Here is a 26472-nt window from a genome sequence, read left to right on the forward strand (position 1 = left end):
GCCATATGATCTTATCAACACATTTGAGAGCCCTACCCAAACACTGAGAGAGATTTTGCTGCAGCAATGACTGTCATAGAAGAAAGTCGCCCTTTTGCCCAGCAGCTATCCAATGTCTACTTTACTATACTTTCCCTTTTTTGTTTTAAACTTTTTGTGAAGATCAGCCTTGCTATACTCAGTCACTTCTACATTGTGAAAGGGAACCGCAAGGAAGCAGCAAGGATAGCTGCTGAATTTTATGGAGTTCCTCAAGGACAAGGTATATTTGTATTTACAATCTTATCACTAAAGTTTGTGTTCTTTGTTGCTGTGTGGGTTTTAAGCATTATTTATTTATTTATTTATTATTTTCAGGCAATTACTTATCTGCTAGCCTTTTTCATATTCAGTTTGTCAAATGATATGTAGGAGGAGGCTTTTTCTATAGTTGTCTGTTATTTTTAAGAAAATTCTTAAGGAACACTGTTAGATTCTTTAAGCAAATTATTATTAGTAGTAGAAGTATGTTTTTGCATATTAATATTAAGTTCAGAATAAAACTGAAGTATTACAATCAATGTCCTGTTAGGAGAGAGGCCTATGCCTAAGGCTGCCAAACACTTCCTAGTTTAAGACATTTTTCTTCCCCAGTTGCTTCTAAGGTTGCTCCCACTCTAGCCACACGTGGGTGAAATTTTCCACACTTGGCATATTATTATTTTGCAACACTCCAGTGAAACTAGTCTAGATAGTTCTGAGAATTATTTCTTGATTAGGTTAAAGTTATCATATAATTTATTTGAATCATAGAATCATAGAATAGTTTGGGTTGGAAGGGACCTTGGAGATCACCTAATTCTACCTCTCCCTGCCTGGACATCTCTGACTAGACCAGGTTTCTCAAAGCCCCATCCAACCTGTCCTTGAACGCATGGAGGGATGGGGAAGATACAGTCCTTCTGTACCTTGAATGAGCATCTTGGAATGCATCAGAAAACTTACTGTCTGTCAGGGTGAGCTTTTGGGCATCTGTGTGAAAACCACATTTTACTGGGTTGAAAGCTCTTTTGAAAATTCCGTTTTCTGTTTGCTCAGGCAGAACTTTGGAAGAACTGGGCATTACTGTTGCCACAAGCTCATCTCTGGTGAGCCAGTACCATTTTCATACAATACTTTTTATTGGCCACAGAAGACAGAAATCTCTTTTCTTAACTGACTGAGCCGTGCTTTTGTTCAGCATGGGATCCCTGCTGCTTCACTTGTCTTTGATTGCTCCTTGTGTTCTGAGATGACTGAAAGTTTGAGTTTGGTAATGAAACAGGAAGACTTGTCTTGTTTTTTATCACATTCATCGTTCATCTCTAGGTAACATGAGTTACCTTAGAAATAATTTGAGTTAAATGTGAAGGGGAAAATTAGAAAAAACTAGCTTGCTTTGCAGAACATTTACTTGAGGTGTATTTATATCATGTCTTCTTTGTGTGATTTAGAGAAAGTTCTGAAACCCAGGGTTTTTACATCTGAGTATATTAATCAGATCATTTGAACTACTACGTATGTGTGCTTGTGTGTGAATATATGTATAGCTGTATGTGTGGGTGTATGTATGTACATGTGTTCACTAGAGCAGGTTGGAAAGGACTGACCATCTGTCCCACTGGCAAAAATACTCACAGAGTACATGGTACGTAGCCCTTGCTTTAAATCAAGAAGAACTTTTTGTCAGAAACTTCCTTTTAGCTCTAAGGCAGATCAGTTTGTGAAGACAGACACAAAATCTGAGTAAGGAAGGAAAAGACTGGGGGAAAAATAAAGGGAAAGGAATAAAATGCATCAAGATGAAAAGCAAAATAGTCTTCCCTATGTCATCTTTTGAATCCAGGTCAGTCATCAGATGTCTGAGCTATTATAGCCAAATAAATGTATGTTTGGCCTTCTGGTAGTCAGCCCATACAAAAGACGAAAATCTGTCACTCTTGCAGGTTGCTGTTTTGCTCACGTAGCAGACATTTATATTGATTTTAAAATCTCACACATATTGTGGAGTTTCTGTTTTTCTGTTTGGTTTATTACAAAACAAGCAAACAAGGAACAGTTAATGCAAATATTTTGTGTGTAAACTGTATTTTTCACTGTCCAATCTGCAGTGTTTGTGTCTAGTTTTGGAACAGTTCTAAGCAAGTGTTTAGCTAATGTTTCATAATCTACAAATTCAGCCATTTGTCATGATTAACAGGATTGGTCCTTGCTCTCTGAGATGCTAATAAGACTCTTCAAAATCATGATTTTATCTTACTCTGTCTACATCTTTGCTCTGTGTTTGTAGAAGGGGGTATGATATTGTCTTAGCTCACACCATGTTGTGGCATTTGGTTTTTTATGTTTGTGAAGTACAGTATGGAGATACCTTAATAGAGTTTATAAAATACAGTGAACAAAATGTCCTGTTCAAACTAATATCTGGAAGATGTTCAATAAGTCATGTGAAGCCACAGCTTGAACCATTAAATAATAAAATTAAATACTGAATATCTACCTGATTACCAATCCTGTTATGTGTTTTTTATTAAGCAACAGATAAGTCTCAGCAGGAAACCTGCCCACAAAAAAAAAAAAATAGCCTATCATTGCCTAATTGAAGTTTATAGTATCTTAGGAGTAGCTCCTATTAGAGGAAACGTTAGTTTTCATTTTCTAGTTTTAACTTGATTATATTACTCTTAAAATTCTGCTAACGCTCGTATTTTCAGTTTGCTTGTAATATTACAAAATTACTTTTTGCTGTTATAAAGGCTAGCTAGGATAGAGTGTTATAATTTTGAAGAAAAGAGCCTTTGGAAATGTGCTACTAGCCACAGGAATTATTCCATACTTAGCAAATTGAGTTCTTGAGTTAAAATAAGCCATGCTTTTTACAAAGCTTTAATAATTGAGGACATTTTAGGTACTGAGCACTAGTACTTCATGGAACTAATTTTATCATACTGAAGGTGTATGGGTCAATACAGGATTTGAGCCCTAGGAACCACACGTTTCTTGGCTGATTGCCTTAGTTTTGTGACTTTTTCTTCGTTGAACACAAGCAGACAGCTTTACCTGTATCATCTGCCTGTTGCAGTCTTGTTGCTAGATAGAAGTGAAACAGATCATGTTTTCTTCCTTCAGATTTCAGAAATATCTTCTCTCTTGTTTTCTCTGCGGTCTACTGTGTTAAATTTATCCTTTAGATCTCACATGTATGTGAACAGCTGGATTGGGACAACGCCCATAATTAATTTTAAATTATTATAGGGTGTATGTGGCATTGAAATATAAGAACTAGATCAGTGTCCAGCATCAGATAAGACCAGAAATGTGTGTATAAAATCTCTACTAATTATAAATCGCATAGTTTGTTTATGAAGATGAAGTATGAGTAAAACTTTTTTTCCGTACAGCTAAAAGGCACCTTGAGAGGTAATTTCAACCCTCAAGTACCAAATATAAAAGGGTCGCCTGGTAAATATTTGTTTAACCTTTTTCTAAAATGCTCAGTAATAGTGATTTCTGCAGTGTCCTTATGCAACTGATGCCAATTTTTACTGTTTCTCATCACTAGAATGCTTCCCACTTAACCTGAGATCTACATAAGTCTTATATAATGAACGATTTTATCAGTTTTTCTCCAAGTATGAAATTTAAAGACTACTAGCATGCATGTTCCCACCTCTGTAGTTTTTGTCTTTTCTAGAACAAAGGATTTCACTTGGTCTGTTAAGTCTTGTTTTCTAGACCTGGAATTACTGTAGTTGCCTTGTCTGGACTTGTGCCAGTGCATATACAGTTCACAGACATCTTTATTCACATCTAATTTCTCATGTTAAATGGAGCGCTCCAGCTGACACTTTATGGGTGTACCCAGTGGAACTATTGGTTGTACAAAAGTGGGACACATATCACGTGCCGTATATGTGATACCCTATGTAATACCTCCTGCGGTGATGCTTTTTTTTCCCAACAATATAGTGTTATGGATTGTAGCCAACTATAAACCGCATGTTAAAACAGTGTCACTGTATTATGCATTTGCTTCTTCCCCTTTAAGTATAATACTTGCCTTCAGCTAACTTCATGCAATTTCTCCATTTTACTCAAATCTATTTTTAACTGCTTCCCTCTGAGCAGTTACAGCACCTGCAGTTCAGTGTCATCCACAGATTTTAGAAAAAATAAACATAATAGTCTATCATCAGTATTTGCAGTATTAAAACACTGAATAGCACCAAATGCAGGACAGAACTATGCAGTCTTTTACATTTGTTTAAAGTGGATTAAACACTATGTCTTAATAAACTCTCTCTTTTTTTTTTTTTTTTTCCTCTGGTGAAGTCAGTGGTATTACTAGCATAAAAGACTTAAATGAAAAAGGCATCCACTCTATTGTAAAGGTCCAATTTACTGGATTATTTTACTGGATCAGTTACTTTGGCACTGATCTTGTAAACACTTACTCGTATACACATACTTGCCCCATTGAATTGAAAGGGACTGATTAGTTATTTAGAGCTAAGTGCTTTGCAATCAGGCACTTATAGCTGTGCTATAAATAGATTATGATACCTAGCTTTTCTGTCTATCTAGCTTTTATGTTTACCTAGCTTTTGTGTTAAAGTGAACATGCATTTATTAATTATTCTATAAAAATAATTTTATTAATTTATTTTATGGGAAATGTCAAAGCACATGTATGTTTATTCAGTTTTAAAGTTCTGTGCCCTATAAACCGACCTACAAAAATGAACTTACTTGCAGATTAATTTGGGGTATAATTAGCTCCTTAATAGGCTATCTGCAGTGACAGTGACCTGCACAGTAAGATTAATTCTCTTGCAGTATTTCCAGATCTGTGAAGAGTTAATAACAGGCTTTTGTACATCTGTTGCTTGACAGAAACCCAAAGATCAAAGCAACCTTTAGGCTCTTCCTACTACACCAATCAGCAGGTCATACCATGAAAGTACTCTATATAAGTGCTGAGTTAGAGATTGAGCTGATTTTTATAATTCCTTTGCTTTAGGATGAGGTAGTAGCCTGTGGTTTCAAAGTACGTGCATAAAATCTTCAGACATAACTAATTGTTAGATGTTTTGGGGACCATAAGACATAAACTCTACTGGGAAATACTGCTGAGAGCTTGGCTTATATGGAAGAGTCCATAACATGATTAATATAGATAATATAATAGAAGTTGGAGTTATAATTCCCATTCATAAAACTGTGTAAGGCAAAATAATTCTGTTTTCATAGAATCACAGGATGGTTTGGGTTAGAAGGGACCTTAGAGCCCACCCAGTTCCAACCCCCTGCCATGGGCGGGGATACCTCCCACCAGGTCAGGTTGCCCAAAGCCCCATCCAGCCTGGCTTTGAACACCTCCAGGGATGGGGCATCAACAGCTTCTCTGGGCACCTTGTGCCAGTGCCTCACCACCCTCTGAGTAAATAATTTCTTCCAAATATCTAAACAAAACCTACCCTCTTTTAGTTTAAAGCCACTGTCCTTTGCCCCATCACTCCACTCCCTGACAGAGTCCCTCCCCAGCTTTCATGTAGGCCCCCTTTAGGTACTGAAAGGCCACACTAAGGTCTACCCAGAGCCTTCTCTTCTCTAGGCTGGAATTAATTTTATCAAAATTAAAACTGATATTCAGTAGCTGTCAAAGTGCTTTTAGCTGCAAGCAGAAAGTGTTCAGAGGAACCTTCTTTTAAAATAATAACTTGGCAGAAGTTAATGTAAGCAACAAACAGCTAATCATGTACTTAGAAAGGTATGTGGGGTATGTACAGTAGTTAAGTACTTCTGACAACATGAAATGTTTATTCTTTAATATCCTATTTTTAATTATGTCAACTTGGCAAAAATCTTCATAGACTATCACTTTATGCATAACTATACTATTTTTAAGTTGTATTTGAAAATTACTTGAAAGCAGAATTTGTATTTGTAGTGTTTGTGTACAGTTTCTCAAAGCTATACTATTTTTGTAGAACTGGAGAGGTGAACATGCTCTTGTTTCTTATAGGTTAAAAAAATAAAAGTCTACTCCTGATACTCTTGGAGTATCTGGAGTATCTCAGAACATGGCAAGTTCTAAGCTACCCTTCTCTGCTTTATCTGCTATGGCCATGCATGGTAGAAATGCCCAGTACATTAGTTATTCCTAGTTATCCTAAATTAAGCCAATGGCTAGGATTATGCCATTTAAGACTGGAGTCCCCATCTCCTTTCAAGATTATGAGACTAGTAAATAGTATTAAGTCTGCTGTTCCCTGCTTTTTCTTGTACATTGAGCACTGTTTGGGAAGACCCGAGCAACCAGGTTCATTAAATACAACTTGGAAATTGGAAATAATGCTGTGTTACACTGTTAGAGATCCACTATGGGGAAAGCTTGATTTTTGAACTGTAGCAAATGATTAGAGAAGAGTTTTCCTATTATTCTACTCTAACAAGTTGCAATTGATAACGTCACTCAGCAACAGTTGTTAGGTAGGGAAGATAGGCACGAGGCATTTTCTCAACTTGCATTCCACAGAGATCACAGTTCTATTAATAAAAGCCGTACAAGACCTCTAATAGCTTCCTGGACACAATAGAGATTCATTTAGTAATGATAGGAATATTGTATGGCATACCTATTCACCATAGCACTCAGTGTAAGGCGCCACATTTAGCATTTGTTTTTCATATGCAGCACGTAAGTTAATGGTGTAAAAATGTTTAAGATAGTGAGAATGTTCTTTTTGAAAAGTTCAGAAGGGAGTTTTTTTGATGGAGCTTGTCATCCCCTCTTACATGCGGAATAACTTTGCCTAGTATGACAAATAACGGCCAAGGAAGAGTCTTGAGTAAATCTCAAGATTCTAGACACTTGCTTAGAGTGGAGCAAATCACACCAACATCTACAAGACACCAGAACCATTCTCCCCTGAAGAACATAATTTTGATACCTTAAAGGCATTTTGGTGAAGGCTATGTGATGCAACTAGACTGGCATGGAAATTCATGCAACCGGAGCTCTGACCTGTCTGTAGTAGCAAAAACCAAACACAACTGTTGGCAAGCATTGGCTCTTTCCCCACCTTAAAGAAAATCTCTGAGGCTACAGAAGGTTCCAGTGAATGTATCTGCTGGGGCCTGTTTTCATGCTTGCTTCCCTGAAGGGAAGTGAGTTATCCTATCATGTAGGTTCCTTTGTGTTTTATTTTATTCCTGTCTGTATTTGTACATTAGGACCTCCTTGGGAAGACCATCACTGCAGGCTGTATATTACGATCAGTATCTTTCATGTGTGCTTCCTTAATATGTGTCTTTTCTGAAGGTGGACTTTAACTTGTCACCATCACAGATCCTATTGACATGCTTGATTTGCGTACATGTTCACATGGAAATTCCCTTCATCAATTGATTTATTTTTCTGGGTGAGATGAATAATAAGATGAATAACAAGTACAAACAAAACTGTTTGAACTCTGTTGTAGCTTAAAACCTACAGTTTTAAAGGTGCACAGCAATAAAATGAAAATATAATCCTGGAGCAAATGATAGAGGAATCTACCTGCAAGGCCTTGCAGGCAACTATTCAAAAAACAAAGCCATGAGGAAGATCCTGAACTGGGTTAGGGCAAGCTCAAATGCACCACCTGTATTTGCTTTTTTTTTTTTTTTTTTTTTTTTTTTTTTTACAGCAGCAGCAAGGCATAGGCATCATGGGGATACCAAAATAGCATAGCTCCCTGAAGGCGATGTTCCTTCCCGCACCCATAGACTTGTTATGGCCAGAGTTCTGCTATTCACACTCTTCTCTTGTTCTCAAACATTTGCAATGCAAGCAAGCAGTGAGTGAACTTCTGCCAGGGTTGGATGATGATGGCTTTGGGGGAATGCATTACGTGCCTAAGTACTGAGCTCTGTTCATGATTGCAGCAATGCTGCCTGGCTGGTCATAAATCCATTATGGCATGCTCCATCTGTTGCACTAGAGGATGTTACTTTTCGCTACGTCTAGAGCCTTTCTGGCAATAGATCTCATCTCACTCTTTAAGGCTCTCATGTTAATTGTCTGAAGATTCAATCTGGGGTGTGCTGTACCATTCCCACGTGAACTACTGGTCTCATGCCTTGGCCCTTTATGCTCTCTGTCAATATCCGAAGCCCAGGTTTGTTTTGGATTTCCAGCTAACAGAGAGTTAGAATACTGTAAAATGGAGTCTGTAGTAGGATTGTTGGTTTTCTTTATAGTGGCATAGAAAAATAGCATTTTCTGGTTAAATAAATAGTAACCATTTAAGCATTATCTACATACATGTATCTGCTGGCATTGTCAAGATGTGGAGGACAGAGAACTGGTTGGGGACACCTGGGTAATGCCTAAGCTTCTGCTTGACTGCTAATTATATCATTGAATTGGCCATGAAATACGCAAGTACATGCAAGCATCTTTTTTTTGTTGTTGTTAAGGGGGTTCTAGTCCTTTCCTGTCCTGCTGCTGCCAGTTTCTAGTCCTGTTCCAGGATATAACATGGTAGTCTCCATGCAGTCACTGACTGATAATACTGACCAAAAAGGTAGAGTGACCAATTCTAAAAGTACAAAACACTTTGGGAAGCTAAATGGCACATTAGTTGGCTTACTTCAGGAGTATGGCATACAAAAAAACACCAATCTGTGACATATGAAAATAGTGCAATTTTGTCCAATCCTTCTTAAGATAAATTAATGTTATTGGAGTTCAGACTATACTGCATTGGGCTTCATCATGCTTTATTATGTGTTGAAAGGATTCTTCTTTTTTTTTTTTTTTTTTGGTTGTTTTTTTTAAGCATCTTTTTGTATGTTATCGTAGTTGCCTCTGCGTGGCCTTACGAATAGCCTTGAAAATAGAGTGAATTCCCCATGAAATTTGCCCCTGTAAACTCAGAGCTGTTTGCTGACACAAAAATGTTTGAAACTGTACTGAATTTTATTTTAAAATAAAAATCTGGATAAAAACATCGTGAAGAAAATAGCTTTGAAGTTTCCTCTAACAGTTCGCCTATTGGGATATAAAAGCACTAATTATAAGTCAACTGCAACGTAGTGGTTTACTCAAAGCCTGTCAGTTAAATTAAGTCAGAATTCCAAACTCATCAGTAAAATCCTCCATTTTCCATTTTTTGTAACTGTAGTGTCTGCCCCTTCCTCTTGTAGTTTTTCAGATGGTTAGCTGCATTGCTCCCATGGGTACACGAATATACGAATGGACATATACATAACATGAATACTATCCATAATTAGTTGTGTACCAGGGCAGCAAAATAGTGGTCTATGATATTTTCTCCATACATAGGTGTCTACTTAGATTTATGTTACAGGTTTTGTAATGGATTTTGGAAATGTTTGTCTTCAATAGCAAAAAAGTAATAATAATAAAAAAAAAATCTGAAGAACATAATCTAGGTACCAAACCTGAGTAATTTCAAGTAGTAGTGGCTTTATTACTTAATGAGGTTGAGAGAAAACTGATGCTCATTTTAAAGTTGATGCACACAGTGCATGGATGGCTGACTTGAGCAAGATCACATAGCAATTCCATGTAAGGGGTGGAAATGAAATACCTGGTTCTTCAGTCTTACCACACGGTTTTAAGTATATGTCCATCTTTTCTTCATATCAACATCACAGTCATATTTTTAATACATTTTTAGTTGATTCTGATGTTGGTCTAGCTTTCACTTCAAAGAAAAAAAAAACAAACACTTTATTTACGTACAGTTTTGATATGACTTTTGCCCAGAATATGAAGAGCTTTGCCCACTTTAAAGAAACAGCACGAAGAAACAGCATACATTTTTACTGTGCTTTGATGTCCTTCAAAGTGTTCAAACTATGTTGGAACGGCAAGTGTCTATGGAATAGAGATATTTTTGAAGCTGGCAGATTTTTGGGGTAGTCTACCTTCATTGATAGCTTATTGCTTCTTATGCAGTTTTGTAGAGGAGAATGAGCAGGTGCTGCTGACTCACCAGGGAGTCTTCTCTGAAGCCATGAAAGCTTTCTGTGTATGTGGTGTTTTTCTTGCTACTGCGTGGTCACACCTGTGTGGATGGTGAGAATAATAACGTGTGGGTTGGAATATCTGTGGGAAGCAAGCAGTATGGCCTACGTCCATGTTGTTTGTGGCACTCCACTTGAAGGACCCAGCTTCACTGTCAGCTGACAACTTCACCCACTCCTACAGAAACATGTAGGTCTTGTCTTCCCAGCCCACTGTCAATCCCTGCCCTACAGTGCCAAATGCTTTGCTTGATCCTAATCCTCACCACCTTCTCCTGAAAGCGCTGGGATTCCATTCCAAATGCAAAGAAAATGTAAAACTGAGATGAGCCTCTGAGCCATGCCAAGTACAGAAATTGTCATCAGTTAATTCTCACATGGAAAATAGTGCTGATATCTTCCTGACACAGACACGTGTATACATGTTCTTAGTAAGGCTTCTTGTTGATTTGCTGTATTTTCTCATACTTATTTTCTTGAGGAAGATACGATGAGTTGATGACTAATTTTAGTATTAAGGTTATATATAATGTCCACCCTTTTGCAAACCCTTTTGCAAAAGCTCTATTCCAGCTTTTACTTGCAGAGTCTGATTGCTGGATATACACAGGTACTTATCACAGTTGGTTAGACATTCTGGCTGATTCAGCTAGATAATATCTGAGGAAAAGAACTTTCTGAAAGGAGCATAACCTCTGGGAGAGCACAGTTTTGTTCTCTATTGTGAGAATAGAAGTAGCCCACCTACTTCTGTTCTGTAAACAGTGTAACACTGTTCCAGTAAGACAGTTCTCATGTTCTGTAATTTCAAGGTAAAAAATTGTGGCTGCTCTTTCATCATCCCCTCACCCCACCCAACTATAAACTTGCCTCTGATTTTCTCTTAAGGAAAAACAAGAGGGATCTAGAAAATCTCATGAAATACATTTGTATTATTCCAGTATCTTAGGGATTCATTTTTGTCAAGTAAAAAGAAAACCTGAAAAGAACAGTACCAGCAAACCCCAGTAATGTTAATTTCCTTCTATAAAGTTTACAGATGGCTAGTTTTTGTATTAGTAGAAAAGGTTAGTGAAGGAAGTATTAGGGGGTGGGGAGGCAGAAGTAAAGACAGCACAACTACTTGTTATTATTACAAAGAAATCACTTAGAAATAATTTAATCTTTGTTATTATCATAAAGAAATAGCATGCTGGAATTTTATTGTGGATTGCTTCTCTTTGCAGACTTCTGTTGTGCAGTATCAGTGTGATACATAATAACAAACAAAAATGCTACTAGTAGTTGGTTGTCCTTGTTTTCATTATTTGTTTAAGAAATAGCAGCTTTTGCTTCTCATGACAAGACTGCAGCCTTACTTTCATAATGGGATCAGACCCATTGAAGTTAACCAATGTAGTCTTTTTTGGTAGTGAAACCATTTTTTTTAATTAAAGATGTAATTTCTAGTTGACATCTATAGGATACCTTTCTCCCCTACTTGAGAAAAAAAAATAATTTCACAGCTTCTTCTGGATTCCAAAATCTCCCTCTTAACTGCACATTACATACGAGTAAGGCCTGCTGCAGTAATAATTATTGTTTCTGTCTCTTACTATAAGATTTGACAGTGTGATAAAAACAGATTTAGTTTTCCTGTTTTAGGTTGCTTGTTATTCAAGAAACAAAGCACTGAATACTTATGCTTTAATAATCTCTTTCTTTTTGATTTAGTTATTGAAAAATTAACACATTCTATCCTTTTAAATTGTGTAAACAGTTAAGATTCATGCTGTAGCTAAGCTGATTCTTTCTCTGCTTTAAAAATAGAAAATGCTAGAGCAATCCTTCCCTTCCCCCGCTACGTACCCATTAGTCCAAGCTAGCAAATGTTACTGAATGGATTTCAGTGTTGTAGCTACTCTACAGTAAGTACAAGAGCCTTTGTGAAAAAACGAAAGGAGGAAAAAAGGTAGTAGAAATCCATTTGTGGATGTTCGTCAGACCGGAATACCTGCAGCAATGACAGCCAGACTTCCCTCCAGAAACAAACAATGACAACAAGCACTGCTGTTCAGAGGAGCCACAATCTCCCCAAAAGACGCCTAGAAAGTATAGGGGAGTGTCCTGCGAAACGAAAACCTAGCTGGGGTATTCTGACCAGCCAAGGTTAGTACAGCAGCCATTTCAGAAACTGTGTACTGAAATACGCTAACCTGACCCAATTTACCATGTTCTAGGTCTAAACTGTTGTTGTTTGTTTGAGCTGTAATATAAATGCATGTTTATGTTAAAGGCACTCTGCTTTCTTGCATGTGTTAACTCAAGGGTGTTGAGGATATTTTATTACTTTTTTTTTTTTTTTTTTCTGTACTCTTATCAGGTATCTAAAATACCCTTTCTTGTTTATCCGTCTTACTTGTTTTATGGCAGTGTTTAAGGCTTGACTTACCCTGACTTTTGCTGTCCGGACACAAGGTAACTGGATACTGAAGGCTAATTATTTACAACAGCAAATTAGAGAATGAAAGGAGGGGGAGGAGTAACTTTATATATAAAGAGCAGTTTATAGGTAACAGAAGCAAGAGGCAATGGAAGAACTACAAGTGACAGAATTATTGTGTCCTGAACTGAGATACTAAGGAGAAAATTACAATTCTAAGGGTTTGCAAAGAAAAGTACTTATGAGGTAATTAAGTTATTGCACACAGGCAGTTTAGGCAATGAAGAACAAACTGTATTATAAAAGAAGTGCTTAGGACTGCTATTGCCTGAGCCACATTTTCCTTTTTTGTGTGTGTGTTTTTTTTTTGTTTTTTGTTTTGTTTTTTGTTTTCAGAAAACAAATGTGTAAAAGGGAGCTTTGAGTAATCATGAGAGTCTAATAGGACTTTTTTTTAAATGGTTATCATGGTCATAAGTAATACTGACCATGTCCTAAGGCTGTGTAAGGGGGGGGAAAAAGACAAAAAAAATTGTATTGTTTATCTTATATGAAATTTAAGTGTTTCAGAAGTGGAGATGTTAAAATACTCAAGGAAAATAAGAGTATTAAAGGGACAGGAGACAGGAAAGAGAGATTTGCTAATGTTGTGCATAATTATGAATTTACGATGTAAAACATAGCTATATGTTACAGAAATACCTTTGTCCAGTACTTACTGACAGTTCTAGAATTAAGCAATATTCAAGAACTAAAGCAACAATTACCATAGCTTCCCAAGTAGCTGTTTGAATGTAATGGTACTGTTCACCTTTTGGGCTAAGATTTCCTGATAGTAACTGTTATTTATGAACATTTCAGCTACTTAAGTCAGCAGTTCCCCCAAAAAACAACTTTCTTCATCAGACTGAAAAGAAATTTTACAAATGTTTTGTCTACCAGTGTTAGCACCAGCTGCTCCCTGAGGGTTAGGGTTCCTTTTCTAATCTTAAAACGTATTAGCCCCAGTTAGCCAAGTTTTGGAAAGTTCAAAATCCCAGCCAAATACAGAAAGTAAATTTTTCTGAAGATTTTATCTTAACATGGTTTAGCTACTTACAGCCTCCTTGTGACCAACTAGCAGGGTGTATGACTGAAGCCTGAAGTACCAGGAGACTGCTGTTGCAATTGATGCTTCTGTTTGTCGCCGTTCACTTGAATAACAAGTATATCTAATACTAAATCTGAAGAAGGCACTTTACTTCCCTCTCTGTTCCCGTCTGTGAGAGTTACTGAATCCTGATTTTGTTCCCCAGGCACCCTAGCAGAACGGAGGAAGAGGAAGTCATACAGCAATGCATGAAATACGCAGACTGGAAAATAGGCTAAAAGTGATGGGGTGGCAGGAGGCATGTCAACGTTAAGATTTAGTAGAAGGGAGAAAAATAGAGCCAGGTTATGAAAAGGTTTTTAGCCTACTGGCACGAGGGTCCGTAACCAGGCTATTTGAGCAAAATCTCCTAGATGTGACAAAAATCAGCACACACTAGCCCCAGCTTTGCTGGCCAGTGAGCTACTGCCTCTATGGCTAGGAATTACACCACGTGCTGCATGCACTCTGTCAAACTGGGAAAATACGGAGAATTCTGAGCACAGCTTGGGGCAAATTGCTGGCAGTCTGGCTTAAGGCCGAGACTGGTTTTGATGAACAAAATTACTTCAGGCGGAAATGCTCCAAAGATCCAAGTCAGCTCAGATTGCCAGTATTCCTCTTCTGTCAGCTTCCAGTTGACAGTCCATTGAAAAACTTGTTTTAATAAAAGTCCAAGGAAACAATACTAGCCTTACAATATCACCAGCTGCTCCACATGCTTGTCAAATCCGATGTGGGTCTAAAAGTATCTACTGATTTAGAGGTTAATGTGATTTTAGATTTTGGTGCTCTAGCTATGGCACACAGAGTTTGCAAGCTACATTGGTCCAGAAGAATATCCAGCCTGTCGTTGGTTCTCCAAAAAGACAGAAAAAACAGACTGTGCATGAGTAATGGGCAGGGGAGTTGTTGCTGTGCTCTCATGTGACAGGAGAAGGGGCCTGACATGTTTCTTCCTGGGTGTGCAAGGCCTGGCTCAGAGCCAGCAGCAACAACTGCTGCTGCTGCTGCCATGGTCACTATCATTGCCTTCACGTAGCATAATGTAGCTTCTGTTGGCACCTGTCTTTTTTTTTTTTTTTTTTTTTTTTTTTTTTAAGGCTTTTAATACAGCGTAGTGGCTCACATTTCTGTTAAATTGCAACAGCAAGTGCTCAGGATTTAGGAATTGTTAAAAGCAATGTTGCTTGGGCCGCAGTGATTTGATCCTCTAATGCCCAATAACAGTATTTGACAACAGGTTCACCTGCTGTACTTTTCCACAAAGCTCCTACTTTCTTTGATGTGCAAGATGGATGATGTTCTGAGAATGCATTAGGTTTATATACAGAAGAAATACACCCTCCATATTCTTGTATGTTGCAAAGGTTGAAAGGAATGTAGTCAATGGCAGGAATCCACAAGAAAAAAGAGCTAACTTCCTTATGCCCCATCCCTAAAAGAAAATTATGTTCTTGTCTTTGTTGCGGCCCCTGTGTGTTTTAAAAGCAGTCGTCTAACCTAAAAGTTTGTTGGTGGGTCGTGGTTATTATCTAAGCATGAAATTTCAGCAGTTTGGTGCTCTCATAGCTATAATTAAACCATGCTTTCAATGTACACTCTAATACCTAAGTACTCCAGAGACAAAAAGAAAAAAAACACTATTATATTAGTTTTCCAATTAGAGCCTGTCGTGGTTCCGCTCGAGTGGTTCCGCTCTAGTGGGCAGCCGAGCTCCACCACAGCCGCTCTCTCACTCCCCCTCCTCAAAGAGGAATGGGGAGAAAATATGTGAAAAGGGCTCAAGGGTTGAGATAAGGACGAGAAAATCACGCAATAATTATTGTAACGGGCAAAACAGACTCAGCATAAGAAGATAGTACGATTTATTGCTCGTTACTAACAAGCTAGAGAAGTGAGAAACAAAGGAAAGAAACCAAAAGCACCTTCCCCCCCCATCCACCCTCTTCCACCTCCTCCCCCCAAGCGGCACAGGGGAACGGGGAAATGGGGGTTATGGTCAGTCTACAATTAGCTCTTTCAATTAGCTCTCACAGAGGCGTAAAACAACACCGCTTATTGGCTCAGATCTGGAAAACAATGGGGCCCTTCCCAAACATGGGGCAGCTTCTAGATCTTTCTCACAGAAACCACCCCTGTGGCCCCCTGCTACCAAAACTTTGCCACGTAAACCCACTACAAGCCTTAAAATTCCATCTTTTGGTTCCTAGTTATAGGAACCAAATAGTTCCATAGAATGGATGATGCTATGAACATGGATTAAATAAGGGCTTTGAAGTATTTTTATGGTATTGGGAGAATGCTATTAAAAAGACAATATACAATTATTAAATATTATGTTCAGGTTGGAAGATGCTACTAGATATGGATATATAAAATAATCTGAATACTAATTCAGTAAATATAGCACCAGAATGGCAAGTATAATGTGCATTCATGTCATGTAGATGGACAAACAAAACTGTGTGAGGAAAGAAGTTTTGTTTTGTGTGGTTTCAGGAATAGGATATTGCTGTCTTTTGCAGTTGGAATGAAATCCCCTCATTTTGAAAGTCTATGTGATGATAAGCACTGGAAAGAATATTGGTGTGAATCAACCAAAGTTTCATTTTTTTGTATGTGTATATTTACATGTTCGTGTGTGTGTGTATATATATATATATATATAAAGTTATAACACATAAAGTCAAATTAAAGCAATGATGATTTAAAATACTGAAATGAAATACCTAAATGCCACTTGAATGGATGAAATGACTGGGTCTAATGACTTTAACTAAAATATTTTTACTTAGTATTTTACTGCTATGATTGTTTGTGCAGGAATGGCTTACAGGTAATTGTAGGTAGATGTGGAGGAGTGCAGGTTATATGAAAATGGAAGAAAATAATGTTAATGACAGAAATAGATCAAAACCTGAATTGCAAATCCCCAATTTTAGGGGTGGACTGATACTTTCACTGCTTAGATTAGTTATTAAAAACAGTTTAATAGCCCAAGAATTGTTAAGAACACAATAGGCAATAGTGAACTGCTAAAATACAAACCCATTCCACTGAGCAAATCAAGCAGCATTTGCAACATGTTGAGAATATCTCTGCTTCTTTCTTTTCTAAGAAAATAGGAAAATGACTTATAAACATTTGGCAGTGCTTCCCTTAGAAATCTCTGCACTAATAATGATGTTTGAGGATACCAACTAATTGAATGAGGTTAAAAAGGGAGTTCATTTTGCAAATCTTACTTAGCTCAAGGTTCTCTTGATCTCACTAGGAGTTTCTCTTGGGTTGAAATTCAAGTTAAGCTGTCTTGGGAAGCAAATACACAGATGCTGGCACTTTTGTTACATAAAAAAAAAAAGGAAATGTGGGAAAAAAAATAAAAGGCCACTGTCCTTTAGCATAAGAAAAGAAACTGGCAACTGCACATGCTCATATCTTCAGAGCTGTGTTTACTGCAGGGTGAAAGTTCATGTTACAGTGAGCTGCTGATCTCCTTCCAAACATAGCTGGAGAGTATTGAGAACAGGCCTAACTAGCAAGAGCAGGTTCATTTATTTATTTATTTTTCAGATTGAAAGAAATGAGTAGGATTTATAATTGCAATTGGTTGGAAGTGCCGTGGGGAGACGGAGATTTAGGTACTGTATGATACTTTGTAATTTTGTTTTTAACTATGACTGTTAATACACTAAATATATTTATTCTTTCTTATTAGTGTTTACAAAGCAGTGCAGGCTGCCCTTCCTGGTAAACTCTATGCCAGCAAGCTTGGAACTAGTGTGGCTTCTAAATATAGTTTGAGATGCTTTGTATTCAGCGTCTGTCAGGGACTACATCAGTAGGGACTTAATACATTAGCAGTTTTGGAACAGACTGTGTTTGCTAATACTGTTGTTACAGACAACGCTGAATTAAAATTTTTCCTTATTTATATTCTCGTGAATGCTTTCTAAGTAAGAGCCATAGCAAGCTTTGTAGATTAGCAGAAGGCAGTGAGCTAGACAAAGAATTTATTTTAAGACAACTTTGATGTTTATTTATGCTCTGTATTTATTTTTAATGTATTCTTGTACCTGTGATATTTAATGATTATTATGCATACCAATAAATTAGTTGGAATGTGAAAGAAATTTTCCAAACCTGGTTTGCACAATTTTTTTCCTGCAGTATTTTGCTTACAGATTTTCTTTCTAATAGAGGTGGTACAAACATGTAGGTTTTAATGGATTTAACAGAAACAGTGAGCTGCTTGATGCCTACTTGAAAGCTGGGATATAAGGTGGGCAAAAACAGAGCTAAGAATGGGATCTGGCATCATTTGCTTTTCAAATTTCACTGACATTGTAATATTAACAGTTATTCTTCTGAGCAATCCATGGGGGAAGGAGATGGAGGAATGAAAGGTGTTTTCAAATATAATGGTGTTCAGGAATAACGGTGTTTTCAGATTCTGCTTGCATCTTCGTTTGGTTTAGAATTATACAAAGCCACAAAAAATGTCCAAAGTATGAGTACATTTAATAGGGATAAAGATTTTATAGACTTTACAATATTATTAGTTTTTTTTGTTTTGTTTTGTTTTTTGTTTGTTTGTTTTTCTATATAACAGTTGTGTCTTTTTCTTCCTGTTAATTTAGGAGTAGGGTAAACCATCAAGAGAGAGAAGTTCTTATCTGAGGAGAAAGTAGGAAAACATTTCAAAGGCAGCCTCTAAATGCAGTTTTTAACTCTTTTTGAGGATTTTTTGCAGCTGCCAAAAGGAGAACTTAATGAATTTAGCTTCATTTGAATTAGAACAACATGAGTACTGGTTCAGATACTGCTATAGAAGGATAGAAGGAGGAAAACATCAGTCAAAATTCTCATAGTGATTACACACACATTCAAGCTACTACAATAGGGTAACTGTATTTGAGCTTATTGGGATGGCAGAGAGGAAATACTGGTATTTTGAAAAATCAGGTCAGTAAGATTTCTGAGCTCAGTTATTGTGTAATATTCCCTAAAATTCCAGTCAGTTTGTGTATGTCTTTTAGCTCAGTAGTTCCTACTAGAAGTAAAAATTGAAAAATACTGCATTTAATCTTGGCAAGGATTTTTTTTTTTGTTTTAGTAAGTTACACCAGAAAAAAAAAGGTAACATTAACTTTTCACTCTGATTTAAAATAAATCTGTAACATAGTGGCTGCTAACAGTAATATTACAGAATTGCCCATTTAGGATTCCTTTTGTTCCCCTCATACAGTTATTTCTAATTAGAGTTCCAATTTCAATTCTTGTGAGAAAACTATGAACAGAGAAATAAATGGTAGAGCAAGAAGATAAAGAACAAAGTCAGAACCATACTGTTTAACAACTGTACATTTTGGATGATTTCAACATAATGGTAATAGCTGGCAACAAATCCATAGCATGGTTCCAAAGGTGGAACCGCAGCTTCTGCAGGTAGTTGACATAAAGTCACTCAGCTGGGGGATTGCCCTCAAGTGGCCATGATAATTAAATGATGATAAACATGGCTGGCCATTTTTGTGGCTGTCTGCTTCTAATCAACAAAGACTTTATGACTGGTGAACTAAAAATACTGTATAAACTTTGGTAAGGAAGCCAAAAAAGTCCTAGTCCTAACCCATATGTTCATTCCAGACAGCTAGGTGAGAAAAAAATATCTGCCAGTGTTAGGAAGAACTGCAAGATTTAGAAAGCTGCAGGTTTCACCAGTTATTACATCAGCACCTTAGAGTTCAAGTGACTTTTTCTAACAGAAATAAATATCGATAATTCATAATGTATTTTGAAGATGGCTCTTTCTTACATAGTCTTTCAAAACTTCATTTGCAAAATTCATACAATAAAACGTTACCGGTTATGCTTGCAACTCTATCTGGCTATGAAAGGGCTGTCAGCAGCCAGTCTTCTAGAGGAAAGGGCAGGCTCTTCAGCAGGAACCACAGGAGAGCTCTGGGACTTGGGCTGGAGTTAGGGGTTGTGGAGTTGTGTTTTTTTGTTGTTGTTGTTGTTGTTGTTGTTTTTATTGGATGGGAGAGGGGTGCAGGACAAGTCTTGAAAATAAATGCAAAACTTTACTTTAAGCATAACTACCTATTCTAAGTGCTAATAATTTCAGGACTTAATATCCTGTTCCTACTATAGCAACCTTTTGTAGTATGAATTCTCACTGTATTTCTCTTCTTGAATTTATGTAGCAGCAGATTAATCTCATCAAGCAGAGGGATTTCCAAATTGTATTTCTAATAAAAAAAAAAAAGTGCTTTCTGCACTTTTTCAGGCAGGCTTATGTTTGTTTTAGGTTTAAATACCAATTTGTTGAAGCCTGTAAACTTCTATATGATAGCTGCTAAAATAAATTATATGATTTTTAAAAATAAATAATGAAAAAGTAGAAGTTAGAAATATGGCAATCACTGCATCTATTACATCACAGCAGTGAAATCAATATAGCAATGTTTGTTCTCCTCTGTACTACATAATCATTTATTATAGATGTTTACAGTTAACAATATAATACAGTTAATATATTTTTTACTGTTTATAAACTGATCATTTTGAATAGTCTTTAAAGGGGAACAGTTATTTCCACAGGACAGTTGACTTCATTCTGTGCATTATATTTTCTGCTTTGCTCTGTGCATTCCAAAAGCCTCCTTATTCCTATGGTTTACTCAATAAATGTTGTTATTATATAGGTTCTTGGGCAGATCGCTCACCTCTGCATGAGGCAGCCAGTCAAGGACGTCTTCTTTCTCTAAAGACTTTATTGTCACAGGTGAAGGCTGTGTTCTTAAAATTGCTTTCTTTTTTAATGTTACTTAATTTCTCAGCATAGATAATTAATCCAGATTTAGTATGTTTTGCTTTGCTTTCATTCACCCAAACTTTTCAGAGAAATTCACATTTACAAATTTTTGATACAATAAGATATAATATTTAAATATTTCTTTTGTATGTTTTAAAACCTCAAAAAATTAATCTTTACCAAAGCTGTAACTAAATGTCTATCAGTCTTCCCCTCCTGTGTGGTGTAAATCAATGTATCATAGAACTATCTGAGTTGGAAGGGGTCCACAAGGATCATCTGCTCCACTGCTTTAAAAAGTCCTTAGGAAATAGAGCTAGCCAGAAAGATACTTATTGAGAGGGAGGTATCACTGGAAGATTAGGTTTGTTGCACAGTTGTGATTAAAAAAGGATTTTGTTAGCAAAGGGAGAGACTGTATACCATTACATGTTAATATTACAGTATTGTCATATTAGTTGCTACAATACTGATAAATTATACTAAATAACATTCGATGAATGCAGTTATTAGCTTTTAAGAATTGAACAGTATCTACTGTAGCAAATTTCAAGAGCTTGGTGTTTTTATCAACCAACGAAGTGTTCTCCTTGCTAAAATTTATTAGATTTCTCTAGGCATTTTGAACTGTAAATCAGAGAATCTTAAAATCATGGGGCAGTTTAGACTCAGGGCCTTATTGGGCTTTAAATTTTAAAGACCACCAATGGTGGAGATGCCCCAACCTCTCTGAAGCCCTGTTGCAGGGTTTCACCATCTCCACAGTGAGATTTTTTCCCCCATATAACTAATTGGATTTCACCACATTCCAACTTGTGTCTCTTGACTTTTGTCCTGTTGCTGTCAAGAGTCAGGCTCCTTCTTCTTCATAACCCCTATTTCTGGTTCTAATATAACTGATTTAAAGAAAAAAAAAAAAAGCCGACAACTTATTGTTATCTACGTTGATTGAAAGATTCTTTATATGCTCACTGAGGATTTAATTACTGCAAGTAGAGTTTTAAGCCTATTTAGAGTGTTATGAATTATTCCTTTGAATAGTATGAGCAAATGACTCTTAAAAGCTTCATGTGTCTTCATATGTCATTCATATCTTGTTTAGGGTTACAATGTAGATACACTAACTATTGACCAAGTAACTCCACTTCATGAAGCCTGCCTGGGAGATCATGTAGGATGTGCAAGAATCCTTCTTGAAGCAGGAGCAAATGTAAGGGTGTTTTTGTATGTGAAGTCCAATGCTAACTTTGGTTTAACTGAGAAGGATATATTCCTTGATTTTTTTCTATATTGATATTTCTCTGTACTCTATTAATTGCATTTATTTAATGTAATTACAATAAGTTGATAAGTTGCTATCTGAAAGCCAGCAAAGGAAAGTGATGGGTCAAAGAAGCCTCATTAGAGAGATGTAAGGTTAAAAAAACAACAAAAAAAAACACATTAAGAGTAGATCTCAAACAAAAGAACAGCAACAGGAAAAATAGATGAGAGGTGGGATGGCACAAAGACAGAGTAATGAGTTGGAGAGAATCTGCTAGCAGTGTGTCACCAGCCTTATTTCTCCTCTGAATTTCATTACGTCATTTATCTTTTGAACTTCTGAATGCGTCTTTCCTTGCTGGTTTCCTCTTTCACTGAGTGGCTTCTTAGAGACTTATATTTTAATATCTCTGGAAATGTTTTGTCACATTGTGCTTGTGTGCTCTTAAAATTCTTTGGTCTGAGTACAAAAGAACATTGGCTATTTTCGGTACTCCTGATACAGACTCCCTGTTATCCCAAATCAAAAATAAGAATTCACAGACAATTTTCACTACAATCTGTGCTGACATCAGATTCCCCATCAATTATAGTTTCCCAGATCTCTTATCTTTGTAATGGAAATGTTTATTGTCCTTTCAATTAAATTTTCAGAAACATCTAGAATATGTGTAAGTAATAGAAAAAAAAAACAAACGTAGTTGTGTTCCAAAAACTAATTCCTATCCACTTCAGCGAGCACAAGGATTCTATAGATACAAAACTATAGACAAAAATATAAGAACAAATTTTATTTTCCTATCTTAATTTTTTTGTAGTACTTTTAATTGTTGGCATGTGTTTGGGGATGCATGGAAGAGGATAGGCAAGAGTCCTCTCTCCAAATACCTGTGCTTTAATATCACTAGCCTTCACAATTTTGCCTACTCTCTCTCATCGTTCTCTCATACTGAGAATATTCAGTTAAACTGAGGGATGGCTACATTGGTATCAGAACAGCAAGCACTATTAGCCTTGTCTTGTCCCATGAAATATCACTCCAACACAGAGATTAAAAACATAGAAGAAAATGGCAAATAATTCCCACATGGAGCTTGCAGTCTCACAGAGCTACAGAGAAGGTCCCCATTAGGATACAAAGTGTGGATTTTTTGTATCAATTAAAAGAGCTAGGTGCAATGACTTCTGAAAACAGTTATTTGCTGCCCAAATAGTCTTCAGTATACCAAGTGTATTTTGTTTTGCTTGATGTAGTTTAACAAGAATACCAGTGAACTGATTTCACCTGGGGAGTATGGTGAGAGGAAGACAGTAGCACAGGGACTGAGCAGTTAAGCTATTTTATCCTAAATTGTTATTCTAAACATTTTTTGTTTTGTTTTCTTTTTGTATTTTAAAGCAGTTTCTAACCATATTCTGTTTTTAAAAAATATTTTTTCTTTCAATTCTGTTCTTACCTATATTTTATGTATTCTAGGTAAATGCTACAACAATTGATGGAGTGACACCTTTATTTAACGCATGTTCAAGAGGCAGTGCAGCATGCGCTGAGCTCCTGTTAGAGTATGGTGCCAAAGCTCAGTGGGAGTCCTGTCTTCCATCCCCAACTCATGAAGCGGCCAGCAGAGGTAAGAAATTACCCTCTGAACAAACATGGAGTAGTGGACAAATGTTTCAATAACAGTGTTAAGAAGTGTGTCCAGTTTTGTCAATGAGACAGCTTACTGACGTTGAGCAACCTGTTCTACTTTGTACTGACAGGGCACAGCGAATGTCTGGAGGTACTGATATCCTGGGGTATAGATGTTGACCAAGACCTTCCCCATTTGGGAACACCTCTGTATGTAGCATGTGTTTCACAACAGATCCACTGTATTCGAAAGCTTCTTTATGCAGGTACGTCATGATTTAAATAAAAGTACTGCTAGTTTATAGAATTATGCATGCTGTACTCACTTTTAAAGTGAGCTGTGCTCAATCAAGAAAACTAGAACCCTTGCTTGCGGGGTTGTATTTGCAAGTTTACTGTAGTGTGTGCTTGCTCATAATAACTTACCATATCTTTCATTATTTTGTGGCATAGCAAGCATGTGAGGGGAAAAGGGAACAAGACCAATAAGAATGGGTGTTCAGAATTTTCAGCACGTACCTCAGCTTTGTAGATGTTCACTTTCTGTAGGAAAAACAAAGGTAAAAATTAGCAAATTAGCTTTGAGAAAGTTTTTTTTTTTTTTTTTTTTTTTAATATAGTAACCATTGTGTTTTCAACAGATTTTTTTTAGCAATGTAGTCCTACACTTTTTCATTCTTCAGCATATTCTGATTGATCTTTTTTACAAAGCATAGAGGCCGAGCTGCAAAAACAAGAGGTAAGGCAAATGGCAGTTAGTCCTAAACTTCATTTTATGTAGTTAATCAACAAAAATATAAGTTGGAGGTTCAATTTCTTTCAGAAAAAGTCCAGGGACATCATCTGCAGAAAGGTTTATTTGTTGCATTTCAGGCAATGAGATACAAGGTTTTTGCATCCTGCAGAATGCTTCTCCAAATATCCTGCAGAACAACGAATGAAAATATATACTTGAATAATTACAGCCTTGCCATCTTTGCACTTTTTTTTTTTCTAGTTAATTGCAGGTTACTTAAGTGAACAGTTAAATTATTTCTTTTGAAGTCAGTTTCTTTGTCTTATTAACTATCCTATTTCATGATTTCTAGGTTTAAGAGCCCCAGAAATAAAACTAACATGTTTTGGGATTCGAATACTACCACACAATAAAAACTGTAACAGGATATTCTAGATTCATTATTGCCCTAATGTAGAATAGGATATGTAAATTGACAATACAATTAACTATTTATATCTATCTGAATTTATTTGATCAGTTTGTGAGAGTGTATTAGAAAGTGAAAAGCAAATAGACAATTAAATTGGCAAGAGAATTATACTGGGGAAATATTCTCAAGTTGTTAATACTGCTAACAGTGACCTATTTGGACTTCAAATTGAATTGCTATGCCTGTGATATTTTAAAGTTATTTTATTCACATGAGAATTAAAAGGGCCAAAAACCTTTTATCAGTTGGAAAATTTGGTACAGAAGCTAATTTTTGGTCTCAGTAGATCTCTCAAGATTTATTTTATTTTTTTTTTATTTTATTTTTTCATCTTACAAGACAGTCTAGAAAACTATTGAGGTAAACCTAATTTTAGGAGGGAGTAACAGCTTGCTTATCAAGGAAGTTATTCCATGCTATCTATTTTGTGGACATTTTGTGTGGACATTTTTTCATGAATAGACATTCATTATTGCAATTGTGTTTAGTCCATTTTAATTGAAATACTCCAGTTTAGAGATTCTTTTTAAACATTTACATAAGAAAAGTTTATTTTTACTTGTAGCAATTTTTTTTATACATGTCCTTTTTATAATTTTTATAATTGATTTTTTCACCTTTTTATAAAGTGTTTTCCCTTAAAATCTAGTTCTGTCTAATAAAACTATCTAGGAAAAGTATATGGGATCAGAAGAATCACTAATATGATTAGCAATTGTTGTATACAATAAAATTAATAAAATGGCTAAAATAAGTGTTGGAATCCCCAGACAGTGGATATATATATATATATTTTTAGCATCTTATTTAGTCAATTGCAATTTTAATTAATCTCTTCTCTACGTTTCTTTACACGCATATACCCACCAGGTGCCAACGTGCAGAAAGGAAAGCATTTGGAAACTCCACTCCATGCTGCTGCCCAGCATTCAAGTACAGAGATCGTAAACTTACTCCTTGAATTTGGGGCAGACATAAATGCCAAAAATACAGATTTTGAGAGGCCTGTAGATTTAGCTGCTCCAAGCAGTTTAGTGGAGAGACTGCTGCTACTCCATGAAGGTAATCAGATAATTTTTGTGTGCAGGTTTTTTATTTAAAAATAAATTATTTGCTCAACCTCCCTGACCTTGCTTTTTTGAATACCTGCCTGTTTATTAATAAGGTTTCCCCTAGTCTTTATCTCTGAGAGGGGGAAAAAGGCCATAAAGGAAAATAAAAAGGATAAAGAATTTACATTAGAGATACCATTATTGTGCAAGGCTGTTGCAAATCAAAACAGTGGCTCTTATATAATTATACATCTCTCTCTTTTTTTTCTTTGCAGCCACACCTTCTTCTCTTTGCCAGCTCTGCCGACTACGTATCAGAAATTACATGGGAAGAGCCAGACTGCATCTTGTGCCACAACTCCAGTTGCCAACAATACTGAAGAATTTCTTACAGTATAGATAACGTAGTAATTAACCTTTAGAAGCTTGAATAACAAATACTTTTTCTTCTTTCTGTTTATTGTATATTTTACCTAAAGAACTGCTGGGCAGAAAAAAAATGCCTTTTGCATATTACTTTAAGAAAACAAATCTTTGACACCTGGTGTTGATATGTAATAATAATTGGGAGCCATTCAGCAACTGGTACCAAGGTGCTAATAAGGCTGAATTGAATGTGTGCTGATACTCTGGGAAATGATTGTATAGCTTTAGCTTAACACTAATTACTAATTAGCTTTAGTGCTGTTAATTTTAATTGTATTTATACTTTAAAATTTGTTTGACACACCTGAACTGCAAAAAGTTTCTTTATTACTATTTGTTAAGTTTGTCCATTTGGAGTCATTATTTTATGTGTTTTTAAATTTCTGTTTTTTGTGTACCTAAAATTACTTGTTAGTAGGTACGCTACATCCATTGATTAAAAAAAAAATAAAAAATAAATACA

At 36.2% G+C, this 26472-nt stretch overlaps 1 protein-coding gene across 2 annotated transcripts; it reads left to right on the forward strand.

The window, feature by feature from the left end:
- Positions 1-18: 18 nt before the first annotated feature.
- ASB5 (ankyrin repeat and SOCS box containing 5) lies at positions 19-26472 on the forward strand. Of its 2 annotated transcripts, none has more exons than XM_084285999.1 (7): positions 19-262; positions 20321-20400; positions 21533-21640; positions 23171-23321; positions 23455-23589; positions 25402-25593; positions 25859-26472. In XM_084285999.1, exons 1-7 carry the CDS (start codon positions 67-69, stop codon positions 25984-25986), a joined length of 990 nt encoding a protein of 329 aa, XP_084142125.1. In that variant the 5' UTR covers positions 19-66; the 3' UTR covers positions 25987-26472. The 2 variants fall into 2 exon arrangements, with proteins under 2 accessions (XP_084142125.1, XP_084142126.1); XM_084286000.1 differs by lacking the exon at positions 19-262 and adding an exon at positions 17184-17251.

This window comes from Netta rufina (assembly GCF_964035555.1).
Source record: "Netta rufina genome assembly, chromosome: 4".
Taxonomy (NCBI): Eukaryota; Metazoa; Chordata; class Aves; order Anseriformes; family Anatidae; genus Netta; species Netta rufina.